General features: G+C 37.9%; 1 protein-coding gene across 1 annotated transcript in view; it reads left to right on the forward strand.

Annotated features, from left to right (window-relative positions):
- Nucleotides 1–11,217: 11,217 nt before the first annotated feature.
- Nucleotides 11,218–18,072, forward strand: part of Vegfc (vascular endothelial growth factor C) — a 114,470-nt gene continuing 107,615 nt past the window's right edge. Inside the window, exons 1-4 of the mRNA XM_005373514.2 lie at nucleotides 11,218–11,332; nucleotides 11,645–11,712; nucleotides 15,497–15,649; nucleotides 17,693–17,809. Coding sequence (XP_005373571.2) covers nucleotides 11,218–11,332; nucleotides 11,645–11,712; nucleotides 15,497–15,649; nucleotides 17,693–17,809 — 453 coding nt within the window. The remainder of the gene's footprint in view (nucleotides 11,333–11,644; nucleotides 11,713–15,496; nucleotides 15,650–17,692; nucleotides 17,810–18,072) is intronic.

Here is an 18,072-nt window from a genome sequence, read left to right on the forward strand (position 1 = left end):
AAATAAATAAATAAATAAATAAATAAAAAAAATAAAATTTTAAAACGTAATAGAATTTCTACTGGGATTAAAAACAGACACAAGAAACAATGGAACAGAATAAAACACTCAGAAATAAATTCATGTTTATATGATCAACAAATCTTTAAATATGCAATAAAGGGAAATATCTTTAATAAATGGTTGTTGAAAAAAACAACACATCCACATGCAAAAGAATGAAACTGGACCCTTGTCTTATGACACACACCAGTGGTGAGAGAGGAAATGGAGGTCAGAGTTGGATGATAAACATATTCTGAGAATCTAATGTACAGCATGAAAGGTAATGGATGCATTAACTAAATTGGCTGTAATAATAACTCTACAATGTACCTGTATATCAAATATTATAAATAAATTTTAAAAAGAATATGCCTTGGGATATTTTATTTTCAGTCCAAAGGGGAACACAGTATTAAAGACAAACCTCTAGTGGAATATCAGTATCAATCATCCTTTATGCATGTGTTAACACATACATGTATAGGTTTTTAATCAATGACCTTCTACCATTGCCGTGGTACTACAAGTAATCACCTTACTGTCCAAGTTTCCACATTACATACTGAAGTTAGACCAGCCTTTCCCATCAAAAGTTACCTTTCAAATTCCAGTTTTTCAGTACCTGCATCTCAGTAACTAGTCTGACAACAGATTATTTCCTGGAAGTATTAAATGAAAAAAAGAAATTCATATTAGTTCTCTGAAAACTTTCCCAAACATTTAAAGATGAGAGAATACTTTCTTACTCATTCTATGAGACCAGAATTACCCTGGTATCAAAGCCAAAGATCCTGTAGACAAAGAAAACTACAAAGAGGGAGCGAGCCCTATGTCTGTCTATGAACATTATTAGCCTTAAAATAAAGGCAAATCCAAAATATGCTACTATGGCAGTTAAGTGTAATTGTGCCAATTTGATTGGTTTGGGAGCTACCTTGATGATTAGTAAAACACACAACTGAGTGTGCCTGGGTGGGTGATGGCCGTGAGATCTGGAGTGCTGTATACGGTCTCTGGCCCCTTCCTCTCTCCTACTGTTCTTCTGCTCAGCTTCCTGACGACCATGGATGAAGCAGCTTTGTTCCGCCACGCCCGTCTTCCTCTGAGCCAGTCAGACAATGCTCTGGAACCAGGAGCCAGAGTAAAGCTCTGCCCCTAGCTTGCAAGTGTCAAGTGTTATGTCCTAATGATAGGAAGGCTGGCTAATACCACATGGGTGAGACTGGCAGGCATTTTGCCAAGTGAAAGAAGCCACAGTGAGCATGTTCACAAAAGGGTTGGGGATGTAGTTTAGTTCAGCACGAAGGCCCTGGATTCAATCCTCAAGATCAAAGAAAACAAAACAAAACAGAACAAAACACCCAACCCCAGAGATCCTTCAGCAATTTCTCTGGGATTGAGTCTAGGTATTGGAACTTATAAAGTAGTGGTTCTCAAACATTAACGTGTTGTCAGAATTGCTTGCCTTGGAGTTTCTGATTTAATAGCTGTAGAAAGAGACTGGAAAATATGTATTGCTAACACACTGTCAAGAGCTAGTGCTGCTGCTAGTCTGGGGCCACATTTTGAGAATGCCCTAGAAACAATTATAAGTCCCAAAACATACTAAAAAACTAAATAATGCCACAGGTGTCAAAATACTGAAAAGTAGAAATTGCTTTCCCTGGTAATAAAATAGAGCTAGTCTTGAGTTTGACTGATTAAAGTTTAAGGGATATAATCCCAAAATAAAATAATAAGGGCCTAATAAAGACACAGAAGGGTTGAATCATGATAAATTCAAGAGATTGTAAAGTATTGATTGTAATCTATCGAACTGTTTAAGAGAAGGCTAGCAAACCAACATCTTTAAAAGAATGAGAAATAATGTTCTTCTAAAGAGGATAGTTCCAGGTGAAATTTATTTGAATGCTGCATGAGCAGTTTAGAAAAATGCAAGAAATAATTGTTGCTGGATGTGGTGGTGCACACCTGTAATCCCAGTACTTGGAAGGCTGAGGCAGGAGGATCTCTATGAAGTCAAGGCCAGCTTGGACTCCAAAGAGTTCAAGGCCAAGCTGAACTACATAGCGAGACCCTGTCTCAAAAACAAACAAACAAACAAAAACCCAAAAACAAGCAAAAAGAAGTAATACTTTTCAGAATAGTGTTATTAAAGCTTTCTAGGGTGCTTTTGAAGCAGAATATTTACATAGCTTAATTCCAGAATGATTTAAGTGAGGGCTTTCCTAGAGTTTATACATGTGACACTTGCTTTAACACAATGCTTACTTATGTTAAATCTAAGTGAATTTAGGAGCTCAGAGTACATAGGCAAAGAAAGTGAGATGTCCCATGCTTAAAAATTAAATAAAAATCATACAATTCACACCATACTTTTAAGCCAACCAATAACTAGACAAGATTTACCAGCTTCTTTGATAAAAGCTAGTCTATAGACATTCAGAATAATTCGTGTCTTCTTAGATATAACCATTATTTTTAAATAGTACAATGTTGTGTGAATTTCTGAAAATAAATGCTATTTTTTACTAAACAATAGATTCAGTAGAAAAAATATAAGATAAAACTGTAATTATTCATGTATTCTGTCAACTCTAAATGACCTGTTCAATACAAGCAGCAAGTGATGTTATCTATAGTATTTTATGGTATTCTTTCAGAAAAGAGTCATTTCCTGTTATTTCTTTTGCAGCTTATCTGCATCCTAAAACATAATAACTATGGATGAAATCACTCTAAATTTAAAACAAGTATGTATTTGTATGTGTGCCATTTTATTATAATGAAATTCCTACACAAACTTTGTTTTCTTTCAAGCCTCGAAAATAACCTGTTTTAAAAAGATGACTAAATGTATTCTGTCATGAACTTATGATTATATTTAATCTCAATCTTTTTAAGACATGAGGTTAAATGCATAATAATATATAACACAATATGTAAGAAACAAATATGACAATGAAGTTATTGAGGTCTATGTGTATTCAATTTTTGGACTAACACTAAAATTTTAAAAAATGTATTTTACAGGGAAAACAAGGACTTTTATTGGCATTTTAATTATTTGCCTAATTTAAAAAGTGACAGCTTATGCATAAACAGATCAACATACTATATTTAATGCATTCATGTTTTTATAAACAGTCCATTGTTATTTAAGGCCTTACTGGAAACTTCCATGCTTTATTCATTTGACATAAAAATTATTAGCTCTGTTAATATGTGTAAAATGGTTTTAATCAATACAAATGCTGCTTATATTATTCTGACAGTGATTCACCCATCTCAAAATATTATCCTAGAGAAAATTTTAATGGTACACTTTTTTTGTTTCGGAAATGAAAAATATGTGTAAAGCAATTGTTACTGTGTGAGAGCTTTCTACTTCTCCTTTAATTTTCTAATCTGAAATTCAGTATTTTACAGAAGTGTTTATAGATAATGATCATTGGTAAAGTAATTCACTCAAGCATTTCTGATATTTATGTCACATATTTTTTATTCCTTATCATCCTTCATCTTATTGTCCCAGGTTTATTCTCTTAATATTAATTGCCCTTAATTTATACACTGTATGTGGTAAACTCCCATGAATTCTCCTGAGATAATTGAGAAAAGTAGATAATAGGTAGATATGTAGATGTCTGTCCAATTGATTATTTATACAGAGATAGATAAAATGAGTTAGACAAGAAAGAGAGACGATGGAAAGAGGAGGATAAGAAAGAAAAAAGGGGGAAGACAGATGGTGATGAAACAGAAAGAAAGAAGGAACTTCTTTTTTCTGGGGGTATGTCATGGATTATGTCTGATGTCCCTCCAGTCTCATGCAGTCATAGGTGGGACTTTTTCAGAGGTAGCTGAAACTAGAGTGTGTGATGCTAGCATTAAGGGTGTGTGATTAGTGAATCAGTCCACTGACTGTTTGGCATCCCCCTCATTCCTGTAGCCTAGGTAGAGCATCAGAGGGGCAACAAGAAGCTGCTAAAGTCTCTTGCTTGCTTTTCTATCTTCTTCCCACCATGGACTGTGTCTCCTCTATGATGCCTCTCTGCCACACCACCCTGCCTTGCAACCAGTCAATCATGGACTTACACTTCTACAAACTCTGAGCTAAATAAATCTTTTCCTTTTTAACTTTAGGTGTTGGGTATTTTGTCTGGGAAATGAGAAAAGTAAATAAGACAGAATTATTAAATTTTTCGATTGAGTTCTGGAAAAAGCAAAAACCAAACAAAGGCAAAACAATTTTTAAAAATTAACTTAGACAAGAACAGAACAGAAAATAGTGTGTGTCCTGCTACTACTCCAAACTCAACAGACTCCATTTATTTTCCCTGTTTCCCTATTTTTCATCCAGTTCTCCTGATTTCATAGTGTTCTACATCATGAGGTAAGGAGAAAAATAGGGTGCATTTTGGAAGTAGCTATATGATTTTAAAGAAATGTGTGAACTCAGACAAATTCTTATATTTTCCACTTTGTTTTCTCAGCCACAGATGAGCCCCCAGCAGGCTGCTCAGATAGGCTAAGTGATACGTGTAAAAATTATGTTTCACACAGCTCTCCCCGTCATATAGTAGATGTCCACTAAACAAAAGTAACCTCATTTATTGCTATAGTCACCAGCACATCACTTTAAAATTACAATATACATAATAACCTTCATTTATCTTCTTGTCATCTGCAGGGCCAAAAATTTATCATTTCTTAACTTTGACTCCATTTTGTCTATCCTCTAACACCCTTGTACTCCACCTCCCGGTAGCATAAATATTCACTCCAAGAACTCCCTCTTATGCCACTTTCTGTGGAAAACACACCAATGTGTGCTCCTTACAGTCAGGGCTGTAGCCAAAGCTACACTCAGTCTCAAGTGTCCTTTTCAGTCTCAACGACTTCTCATTTGGCTTCCTGTCTTCTGAATCCTGCAATTTCACCCTACATTCTCTCTATCTGCAACACTGCATTTCTACCCAAACCCACCTATTTCCTTGATGCTCTGACGCCTTCAATCCAGTACCTTTCCCCAAATCGTGCTCTTCCCATCTTCTTGGTTTTTCAGATCCCGACTAGGACCTTTTGTGTCTTCCATGATTATCTCCTTCTCAACTTCCCCCAACCTTGATTGCTTCCTGTGAAATTAATGTAGTTTTTATTAGGCCATTGCTCATGCAGTACTTTATAGAAAGCTTTATATTTAGGGTTCTTGCATGTTAGCAATCTTACATATAGTTACTGCCTCAGGAAAAAAACTATAAAAGCATGTACTAATTGTAAAAATTGCAAAATACACAGATTATTGAAGATCAATATAAAAATAAGTCATTTTCACTCGATGTCTGAAAGATGGACTGCTAAAGTCTTATATTTTCTTAGCTTATATAGTTAACAGTTAGAATAAATTTATGTATGTATGTTTACATGATTTTGTCACTTTATCCTACCAATCAGCCCTTGAAATTCCATACTCTTTGAAAACATAATTTTAATGCAAACATAACATTTAATTAAAGGTGAATGTATCAACATCAGTGGTAATGATTATACCCCCATATTTGTGAATAATATACTTTTAAAAAATTGATCAAGATTGTCCCTGTAACATCATACTTTGTAACTGATTTCTTAAATATTCTTTCCTGAGGTTAAGTCCTTGGTGTAAAATTACTCTGATGTGTTAGGAAATTCCTGTAATCCAAGGAATAATCATTTAAATGTATATGGCAGGAAATTTATATATACATACATACACACACACACACACACATACACACAGAATAAAAGAGAAGAATCATTGAAATAAACAATGAAAAGTAAGCTTAAACTGATGGAAGGTTCTGGAATGTATTAGGTAAGGATGAATACTGAAAAGAATACTTGAATGCTTAACACATGGAGAAAAAAGTGCAACGTCAATCTGTACACAGGAAATTTGAGGAAAATAAAATATGAAAACAGTTTGCATAAATTATTTGAAGACATCTGACTATAATGATTTCATAGAAATTATAGACATACAGGTGGGCATGCACACACACACACACACACACAGTATACACATGCACAGGCATAAACTCAGGTTGAAAGGGCCTAAACTATGCCACAGAGGTTACAAATAAATCATGATGGACATATAACAATAAATTTCAATACATCAAAAACAGAATACACAAAAAGTTTCCAACAAGAAATTAAGGATCTAGAAATAAAAAACAAAAACCAAACCTAAAACTCAAAAAACAAAAACAAAACCCCCAGCATATTAATATTCTTACACAGTTCAGGGAAGTGCTTAATCTCTTGAATCTAGGCTCTGTTAAAATGAGCTCTAGAACACTAAACAAGTTACTTACTTCTCCATAACTCAGTTTTCTCATATATATAGTATAGAACATATTTTCTACTTAAGATTTTAAGTCTAATAAATACAGTAGAATATACACACTGTATAAAAATATGCTCAAACATATAATAGGCACTTTATAGTTATGAACTGTTATCATGCTCATCTCTCTTTCTAGTAATATTTGAAGGAGAAATAGAGTAATATTCTCAAAGTGCCTAAGGAAAAAAAGGTTGATGTTAGTATTTTACAACCATTTGAATAATCATTTAAATTTGAGTTAAAAAAATAATAAATATAAGGAACAAATAAAGATTAATATATTAGAGGTGATATTAACAATACCATCATATATTAGTAATTATTAATCCTCTATGCACAAATTTTGGAGAGACTATTAACAGCTCTTTTTTTTTAAGTTGCACAATTTTTGGAGAGACTATTAACTATTATTTTAAGTTCTTTGTCCACACTAAGTAATTTTCCATTCATTTAAAATATCCCATGTGGCAAAGGGGTTCACTAGAGGTCACCTGGGGAGATCTACTAGGTGATCAAACTTACCTATATAGTAAGCCTTTGTGAGTTTTATAAATGGGAGGCAGATCTTAAACACCAACCATCTGTTGCTTGTTCCCTTTCAGAGTCTTTTCTCCAGGAAGGTTTGTTTACAGATGCTATCTATGAGAAAGGGACCTTGAGCATGGCTTGGTGGAGGCAGAAACCTTTCTTTTAAGAGTTTTGATTTTGGATAGCTGTCCTGTTGTGCCCTCTTTCACATAAGAAGTCAATTAGTGTTTGATTCCAATAATTTGTGAAAACAAATATTTTATAACAAATATTTGGCCCTAGCTGATGGGCCTTCATAGCAAAATGTGTGCAAAACATAGAACTTGATTGTTTGTGTTGGCCAAACCAGGTACAGATTTCTTCCAGTATTTGAATCATATCATGCAATGACTAAAGATACAGAAAGCAATACTAAAGTTAGAGACCTTGAATTTTGACTGGTGAAGAAATAACAATCCTTGGCTAAGTGTCCAGAACCTTGGGTCTACAGTGATGAAAGAAAATAGAGAGGATGAAAAGAAAAGAGAGAGAGAGGAAAAAAACATCATAAGCATTCAAGTGTGGCTTCTGTGGCCCCAATCACTAAGGTCTCGCTTGGCCGATGTTGGGTGGAAACTCTCCATGTCTCACAGATGGCATCTTTATGGCTGAAGCTGATTTCAGCTAAAGGATACCTACTCCTGAACATTTCTTCAGAATTCCTAATTTTAAATATCCTCATAGACTTTCAGTCCTGTTGTCTATGGGCCAAACCTTTGTCTTTTTTATTGGGAAAGATGAGTCTAGGTATCTACTCTTGACTTGCACTGTTGTTCTAGTCAACATTTCCTTCCGTTTCTTCCCAGGGCTGTTCTAGGGAGTTTTTCTGTGCTGTCTTTTCCAGATGACAATGCTTTTGTTCTTTAGGTCACGTAGGGGCTGCTTGGGAGTGTATGAAGGAAGTGGAACTCATTCCTGTTGGTGATAAGACTTTGTGCACTGCATGAGTCTCTCATAGTGCTTTGCCATGTTTACCCAAAAGAAGGAAGAGCCTGATGTGGCTTAAACGTGCCCCCTCAAAATCCATGTATTGCAAACTTAATCTTCACATTTATGTTAACAATATTTGGAGGTGAAGCTTTGCGAAGTAATTGGGACAGAGAAGGTTATGAGGGTAGGAGCCACATAATGACAGTTGCAGCTTTCTAAGAAGAGGAAGAAAGATGTGAGTTAGCACACCGGTTGTGTCTGCTAATGTGATGCCCTTCCCCAAGTAATCACTCACAAAGAAGGTCCTCATCAGTTATTAGCAGCAGTATAATCTTGGACTTTTCAGCTTTTGGATTCATGAACCCCATGAGCCACTTTTCTTTGTAAATTGCCCAGTCCAATTATAGCTGTAGGAAACAGACTTAAGACTGCTCTCAAGCTGGAAAAGAAATACTCAAATGAACAGCTGTTATATGTTTTTATGGGAAGATAGTAGAGTTCAAATGTGGTTATCTTTCTCTGCCTTTCTGGAGGATTGAGGCTGATAGGGACAACAAAATTTTTGAGTTAAACAGTAAACATTCACTAAGGTTCCTAATAACCACATCAGTACTGGAGAGATAGGTGGGAATTTCCCAGATTGAAGCATAAAATGAAGTAAACTTTTTTATTACTGTCAGCATGAAAAAAAGTCTCTTTGTACCTTCAAAATTCACAAACAAAGACTAGATATTCAAAATCCAAAGCAAGGGCTCGGGTCCATTTTCACAGTTTTTCAAGAAATATACTGATGTTGGTGAGACATGCTTCCAGAGACATTCTCAGCAACATTAGTACAGTTTCCCCACCAGTGTTGTTACCTATGCAGTGATCAATTTGTCCTCCTCTAGGTAATTAATTTCACGTAAAATGTTCTCAAGGTGAAGACCTCTAGCGTCATTCAACAGGACACACATTACCCTCATGCAGTTTCCACAATAACTCTTTCATATTAAAAATGAGGTACAGTATCACCAAAAAATTACCTAGTAAAGGTCTAAAGATGTCAGGTTCAGGCTGAAAAAAGACGAGGGTCTGTGCAGTATGAGAAGTAGCTGCCACATGAAAAGATTAACTCTGAGGAAGTGGTTGAGGGACAGTGGCAGGGTTTTTGGTTGATACTGTCACATCAGTATCAAACAAAAACATGCTCATCTTTTACTATTGAAGAGATTGCCTTTGAGAGTTTAAAGGTAAGTGGGAAGCTGAGTAACTGGTACTCAGTGTAGTTTAGCTGATGTCCAGCTTCCTTCAGTGAGAATTTGGAGGTCTGTGAGGAGGACCATTTTCCATTCTAATTTTCTCTCGTGATTTAAATCTCTTTTTTCTCTGGCATAAGGCCATTCAGAGAAAGTGAGGCAAGAGATGGAGTTAAATCCACTCCAAGCTCTGAGCTCTACTATCTCCAACGTTGCTACCCTTTTGTTTGTTTGGTTCATGACCTCCAAAAATTTTGTGTTACATTTTACGGATTTTCCAAATTCCTCTGGTTTTACTATGGAACTGGGGGACTCTTCTGTCATACTGAAGGTATTTGCATTGTGTTTTCAGTTTATTTCATCACATATGAAGTTCTTAAACACATGAAAATTAATGGATGGAGATCCAGCAACCCAAATTATATGTTCCTGGAGCCTTTGAAAATTGTCCTTTAATGTATACCTGTCCTTCACAGATTTTGGAAAGTGTTTAAGAATGATTCTTAGCTCAGACTACAAACAGGGCTTATTAGCCACCAGTAGGGGCTTGTACCTACTTGGTTGATTCTAGAGCCAGCCAAGCTTACAGGGTTCCTGGTTGGGCAGAAGCAAAGGAAAGCTAAGCAACCAGACAGTGTTTGCGACAGTGGAGGGTCATTTTGGGAGAAGGGGAATAGTACAACAAAAGCTTTTAGTTTCAAATTGTAATCTTAGCAAATCTAAAATGAAATGCCTGTCACATTTTTCATTTTTCTTATCCATGGAAGATATATAGGAGCAACTGTGGAATCTATTCTATTGTAAGCTTTCTCAGACCAACTTTAAATACAGGTAATTGAATAGGTGCAACTGTATAACCTTTCTATTCCAGGGAGCCTGTCAAACAACAATTTGTTTTTATTACAGGCCCAAAATGGCCACTAAAATTCCAAATTAGTATTGATAAAATTATGCCATCGACAGTGAATCATATGTATTTGTTATACTATAAATATATGCAGGAGGCAGGAACCTGGCCTAGAGGAGACACGAAGTGGGGTTTAGTCTGAAACAAACACACCAAAGTCCGACAGCAGTCAATCAGATGAGGCTTTGTGTACCTCATGTGCTGGGCTCCACAACTATACAGCTGTATAATCTCCAATAGCAAACTTGGGAAGTCTGCATTCTTGGAAGGTGAAAACTTTGGACTAGAGATGTCTTGCACCTGGGTTTGATACTCAGGACCCCCCCCCCCCAAAATCTCTTTCAAAATCATCATCACATAGATAAAGCAAGAATTCAGAAACTGATAAATGTTTGAAAAATTACAACAAAGTTCCTCCATTTGATGTCAGTCTGAATAGTCACCTTATCTTCTGGCCATCTAATAAATTGACTTAGCAGGTCTGTGCTTATCCCCTTTCACATTAACTTCCTGTTGTTGACTCCCAAAGGAAAATAATGAAGGGATCAGGAATAAAAAGCAATGTTGTGAATAATGTGGGAGATTTCTATAGGAATCATTTTCAAATCTGATTAATTAACCAAAGGATTTCTGAAAGGAAATCTTAAGGAACAAAATACATGGAGCATGTGGCAGTACTACTTTTAAAAAATTAGGACTAGACTATGATGTCAGGTGTAGTCTGTCATCGTAGTCAGAGAGACTTCTTCTCAAGGGGCTTCAGTGGTCTGCACTATTTCTCAATTGAGGGGTTTGGGCTTTGGCAGTAAGAGAGATACAAATAGGACTTCTCTGAGACCTCTAAATTGTTGAATTACAACAAAATACCAGCAAAAAAAACTTTTAATAAACAAAAACTGCATTTAGTAGCATTTATAACAGACATGGAGCCCACCACTTTAATGGAGTCTTACCATAGCAGTGTCTCACTGAAAGGGAGAAGTGGAATAACTGAAAGGCTTTGGGGTCTGGACTCAAGTAGTTTTAAAGTGGGTTTTTCAAAGTATGGAACTGAGTCAGATTGGATAAAGTCCATGATATATTAATATAAGATTTCTTGAAACTGTCGGGGACCACAGATTATAAATTGAGTCTAGAGGATGCCTGAGGCCATCCTTGTCCCGTCCTTTGAGCCAGTTTGGACCAAGGAAACTCCCCACGTTCTTCTGGTCACACCTGAAGCCCTACGGCTAGTGACCCTGTCTTGCTCACAGGGCAAGTTAAGACCTGCTGAGGACAACAAGGGTCTTTAAGGCAATGTAGTAGCAGTAGTAAAAAGTTTCACCTGGGGACACTACTTTTCTTTATGGTCCCTTGTCTCATCCTTGCAAGAATGGTTTGTTCTTACAGCCCACAGCAATCAACTCTGCTGTTCCCAGAGTCACTCACTACCCCTCCCCTGTGCTTCTCACTGGCAAAATAAAAGTGGGCCAGCTGAAGAGGTCTTCCTCTTTGCCAGTTCTGAGGCAATGACCTCCCCGGCCCTATGCATTACTAAACTGTCTCTGTCTCTTATTTCATCCTTAGCTGTAACCCTCAAACAGGCAGTTGGGGATCTTGGCCGAGTCCACGATGTGAAACTACTGAGAGTCTTGGTAAGTAAGCTGTTGTTGATAAGCAGGCTGTCAGCGTGAGAATATTATTTTGTCTTTAATACACTGATTTCTTGGCCTTTCTTGATGCAAACAACATTTCAGTGTCTCTCTGCAATCTTTCCTTTCCTAGTCTAAAGGAAACAACAAAGTCAAGTTGACAGGAATGGTGTATAGATTTATCTAAATCATCTTCACAGATTGTTTCAGTTCTCAAAGCATTCTGTCTTAATATGAGAGAAAGCAGAAATTTCAAAACTGAAAATTATATACCAGTTAAACAAAAACTAAATCAAAATGAAATAGCATCAAATTAAGTTAAAAATAAAGAGAAAAAAATCAGAAATTGAAAAAGAGGGTCAACAATTATAAGGGGAGATTTTTTAGTAACTCCAATAGAATATTTAAATATTACAATGAAGAGATTAAAAACTAATATCCCACAAAAGAAACACTCAACCATGTACATGGCCACCAAAAAGCCTCCATGTATTTCAAAAATCAATACCACTTATAGCACAAACAAATATAATAAGATCACAAATTAGTAACGAAAATCCATGTCTGTAAACTAAAAATTACAATTCAATAACTTTTCAGGCAAGAGTAACAAATAAAAGGAAGGGCAGCAAGGGGAAAGAAATGAAATGGAAAACTAAGAATTAAATGTGTTGTGTACATGTACCTGTTCCCTGCCAGGTATGCAACCATTATGTACTGCAAACATGTATAAAATAAAAATAAGTAAGAAGTAAAATAAACAAAGGAAAACATCATAAAAATATATGTTTACAACCTCCTGCTAAGGGGTTATTATAGGTCAAAGTTGACAAATATAGGTAAAGTTGAGTTTAGACCAAAACTTGTAGTTTTAAAATATGTTCATCAAAAAAAACTAGAAAGGTGAAAAGAAAATGATCTGAGCAATTAAGTATAAAAGTTTGAACTGGAGCAAAGAAATAACAATAAAACTAAAGAAGCAAGAAGAAAGGAAATAACTGAAATCTGAAACCAACAAATTAAAGGAGACAAAATGGATGTGAGAGACTGCACAGTAGACATTTTATTATCATTTTCCATCAAGCATTATAATTATAGAAAACAGAAAACCACTAGGCAAAACAGACCAATGTTATTCTGATGGGGGCCAGGCCACCAGCTGTCCTTTTAGTCCCACTGACTGAAGAATGCTTTCTGGAAAACCTAGTGTTTTAGGAGCACTGTTGCAAAAGAGAACTTGTATAGATTCAGTGTTATACTCACAAACCAGTACAAAGAGGCTTCTCAAGCTTTAATATCTACTCATGGTATAAAAGGATACTCTAGGGGGTAATGATTAAAAAAAAAATAGTCCTGACCGCCATCATATATATATATATTAATCTAATATTCATATGTGTATGTGTGCACGTGTGCACAACGGTACCTCAGTTCACAAACTTAATTCATTCCATGATTCTAGAAAAGATGGCCAAGTTCGTGTTTGTGCTGGAAAGATGGCTCTGGTTCTATTTGTCACTGGATGCAGTTTGTAAATAAACACAAAATTTTGCCAAATGCATCTGTTTGTGAACCAAATTGTTCACAAACAAAAGCATTTGTGTGATGGAGATCACCATGAAGCAGCTGTGAGTGGGATATAAAATTAATCAATTGGTTTTCTACGTATACTGTGAGTCTGTGCCAGGCCTAGCAACCTGGTCTGGAGACGGGCAGCGGATTCATAGTAAGTGAATTTCTATGAATCACTGGTCCCAGCTGAGGCCTGTAGTGACCTGTGATGCCATGATGCTGCAAAGAACAAGATAAGGCTACAGCTAAGGATGCCTGTCTCCAATCCCAATTAACTAGATAGAAACTGTAACTGCAAGGGCCTCACTCCTGCAGTGAATGTCAACCTAGAGATAAGACAGTTCTCCTAGTTAGCATAATTTACTACTTGGGGATGTCTTTGTACAAACTACAAATAAATATGGGTTGCCCATAGAAGTTCTTTATCTGAGTTCCCAGAGAATCTTGAATTCTGCTAGAAGGTTTTGATACTCCTGGAGCTCTAATCATACCACTTGTCTCTTTTATTTAAATCTTTGCTCTCCACTTGTTTAGGAGGTTGTGAGCCTGATCACTCTACTCTAAATGGTGCCGGAACACGGATCTGAAATTCGTGGACTGGGAATTTTTAGCCTGAATCAGTAAGTCTACTTAGAGAGGAAAGTATGGGATATGGAGAAGGCCTTCACAGGCTGAAACTTTGCTGGAGATGCCTAGAGAAATAGAGGGTAGAAAAGCATTCAAGAGTGAGTCTTGCAATTGTGAACAAGCCATTTTATCTGGAAGTAAAATGGATCAAAAAATTTCAGCAGAGGAGCAAAAATACATGCAGCTGTTCCAAAGCCTGCTCAAACACTCAGGGACTCATGTGCCAACAAAAGACCTAACAAAAATGTTACAAGAGGTAACCAAATATAATCCATGGTTTCCTCAGACAGGCACTATATTGATAACTGGAAAAGAGTTGGAAGAAATCTTTTAAAAGTGCATAGTAGAGGAAAAATCATTTCCCTTGAGACATTCTCAACTTGGAATTTGGTTTGTTCAGTTTTGAGTCCATTATAGAGCTCACAGTCAACAACTTCTGATGTGGACACTTAAAAAAAAACAGCTCCCAGCACAGACATCTACCACCAAAGCAGAGTCCTTAAAGGGACCACCTCTGCAGGACCCAGAGCCTTTAGAAACAACATCCCATACTGCTCTCTTCAGAAATTTGCAAGTTTTCAGGGAAGCAATAGCTGCAATAGGGGAAATCACTGGCACCCCTGCTTGCTTCCTAGTTGGAACTCAGGGAGCTGCTTATGGGAAGGAGGCTTTTGTTCATATGTCTTCTAAGTTACAAGGGCTAAAAAATCTCAGAGAGAGTGTGGTTAACAATGGAGTTCAGTCTGTTTACAGTGGGACTCTTACAAAATGTTTTGGATACAGATCAATAATGATATCAAACATCTAACACAAATGTACCTGTCTCCTGCTCATTCCTGAACCAAGGTACGACCATGTGCGTGTACATATATATATATATATATATATATATATATATATATATATATATATATAGTTGTTTTGTTGTTGTTGTTGTTTCTCAAGTACACCTTTGGCCAACATTTTCTTTACTTAATAGTAACAGTGGGAAGGTAACATGTCTGAGGGGAAATTTTACTATGTACAGACTTTGCTAATCAAACAATACAATGGTTAATATATTTTGCTTTATTTTGAGTTTATTGACTTTGCAACTTTCAAACAAAGCTAGTCCCTGTGGGTGTTGGAAATGCTGGAGTGTCTGAACCTTGTAGGATCTTGATGTTGAATCCTTAAACCAGGCCAACTAAATTAGAACGGTAATGCTATACACCAGTACTTGTTTTTGAAAACATCTTCTGTCATCCCAAGCGCAAAGGTAAGAAGTACTGTACTGCAGCAAAGTAGCAAGAAAACTCCAAGTTCCATGTAAATCTTATCCCAGTCTATCCTTTGCTCTTCTTTTTTCCATAGCTTAATTAATGTACATTATCAGGAAGACAGAAGAGTAATAGGATGAAAGTGTGGAGATTCTAGAGTTTCAAAAAGCTGCGTGGTAGGTGAGAGATTTATAAAGACAAATAACAAAGTTCAAACTTAGCACAGTGGAACAGTCCCACAAATGCAGGCAAAGTAGAGATGACTAAGTAACAGTACAAATGAGACACCTTGAAAAATTTAGTTGACTTCAAAAGTTTTCTTACTGCAGTGTTGGCTGGTAGCTGGACTAAGGATCCTAGGAGACCAGATCCGCTACCTGGTACCTGGAGAATCCAATCACATAGACAAGGAAAGGAGTTTACTCTGTACAGCCACCCTGGGAAGAAACAGAAGTACTAGAGTCTTAAGCCCTGTCTTCAGGGTATCACACATAGCTGTAGGATTATGTAGAAGAAGAACTATGGCAGGGAACAAGAGGAATGCATAGCAAGGCAGTTTTACTCACAATGTGGTCTGGCTGACCATTGGTCTGGTTCTGCAGAATCTGTCACTGCCTAGCACAGATCCTTGAGTGAGAATGAAAATGAAAACTGAAGCAATCAGCTTGAAACTCCAGAAAAAGCTTTATATGGAAATACCACTTTGAAGATATCAATATGTAATACAAGCATTGTTTATTTCCTACCACTTTGTTTGTACCTCTGTATTGTCTGTACTGTTCTTTTGCTATTTTGTAAAAGGTTGTCTGTTCATGTTTTCCTCCTTTTATTTTTAAAATAAAAAAAAAAAAGAAAGAAAATTAGTGGGGCACAGGCGTGACAAGGATCAAGCTGGAAAGTAAGAGGAAAGTAAGAGGAAACAGGAAAGAGAGGTCAGCATAAGGAACTTAAAGGGACGTGAATCTGAGATCAGACTGACTAGGTAACTATGAAAAGAGACCAGCTTTATGTGGTGTGCTGAGGTCAGGCTGGTTATCTCAGTCCCGGTTTCTTGCCTCTGGATGCATCTTTATGGTTGGGGCCAATTTCATTCTCACCAGATAATTGTTCCTGTGTGGTGGGGTCAGGCGATGATCTTCCATCTTGATTAACTGTTCCTGAGGCTTCAGCTGGGGGTGGAGGTGGAGGTTCAGGTCCTACTTGAGGTGATTACTTCAGTTTGGGGCCAGCATTAGTTTCTGTCATCAGGTGATCTGCCTGCAAGGCGGGTTCCTCCTAGAATCTGAGATGAGTTGGGGAGAAAAAAATGGCCTAGACAAAGAATAGGCTCTAGAACAGGCAAAATGGAGCCACTCAGGACAATGAGTTCTCCCTTCAACATCTATTTATGTATTTATTTATGTATGTATGTATTTATTTATTTATTTATTTATTTATGTATTTATGGGAGGGTCTCCGTATGTAGTGCATGCTGGCCTCAAACTCACGGTGTTCTTCTTAAAAGAGCCCTGGTTAATAGTTTGAGCCAATACTATTTTCTGGTGAGCAGAAAATAAATCCAAGGCTTTGTAGACAAATGCGGCGCTGTCTGGACAAAGAATACCCTTTCTGCACGCTTACCTGGACACCTGAAGTACCTAGCCACGTTCTGAGCAGTATAGTTTATCAACTTAAACAGTACGATTGATGAGGGAAATTGATCTGTCACAGGGGGAAAAAGAGAGGGAAGTTATCATAGGTAGAACGTGACAGATATAAAGTATTTAAAATATTTGAGGGAGTTATGGTTGTAAACTAGATCAGATTTATTCCATAAACACATGGAAGTCAAAGGCAGTAGACAGATGGAAGGAACCTTCAGAAAATGGAATGCAGGGAAACAAGGTGGAAAAATGCCTTTTTTTGTAGGTACAGCATTTAAATCTTCAGGTAGAGGGAGCTTTTCAGAGCTCCAAATCTAAAGAGTTGAATCAGATAAGAAACTTTCTTCCCTAAGATTTATGCACTTATAAGATCAATGTATTTAAAGTAGCTTGGAAGAAAAAATTAGATCTTCACGTTCTGCGAGCTCCTGCAGCTTCTCAGCCGGATCTCTGCCACCTGCCCAACCTTTGCCAATGGAGAGCCAGGGCCACTAGCACCAGGACGCGGCCCTTCGGTGCTTCTCCAGTGAGAAATGCAGCCACTTCTCTGTAGACAAGAAATCCTTCCTAGAATATGGTAGCGCTTGTCCTTCTTTATCACCCCCTTTCTCCAGTAAAACCAACTTGTTGCAGAAATTGATGGCCCTGTCTCTCCTATCCATTAAGATTCTGGCCCTTCTTCCCATCTGCCGGAAGTTTTGGATGCCAAAGAGGTCCCTCGCAGCTATCCCACCAGGACGCACTGCATTTTGAGAAGTCCCATAGTTCTTGCTTCACCAAGCAACTTCAAGCTAAGCAGAGCAGGGAAGTGGGGGCCTTTGCTTGTTCCGAGGTCCAGTGAAGGTCTCTCACAGAGCGACGACCTTCCCTTAAAAACTGTAGCACTCTCTCGCAGGGTCCAGACTTTGCGCGGGACGCCGCGGAGGGCGAGGCACTTCTGAGAAAGGACAGAGCCGGGGCGGCCGGGGACAAAGGGTCGGCGCCCTCCTCCCTCCCACGGTACCTGCCTCTCCTCCGCTGCAACCTTGACGGCGCGCTCGGTCTGTGCCTCTAAGGCGGCCGGCTCCCCGTCCGGCTCTCGCCGGGAGGAGAGGGACGGGGAGCGGGGTGGGGCCGCGGGGGAGGGGCGCCTCGGAGGGGAGGTGGAGGGCGGGAGCCGGCGCGGCACGCGCCCTCCCTCGGCCCTTTCTCTCACATAAGCGCAGGCAGAGGGCGCGTCGGCCATGCCCTGCCCCTGCCCCTGCCCCGCCCCGCACAGCTGC

This window comes from Chinchilla lanigera, unplaced genomic scaffold (assembly GCF_000276665.1).
Source record: "Chinchilla lanigera isolate Chin_1 unplaced genomic scaffold, ChiLan1.0 scaffold00002, whole genome shotgun sequence".
Taxonomy (NCBI): domain Eukaryota; kingdom Metazoa; phylum Chordata; class Mammalia; order Rodentia; family Chinchillidae; genus Chinchilla; species Chinchilla lanigera.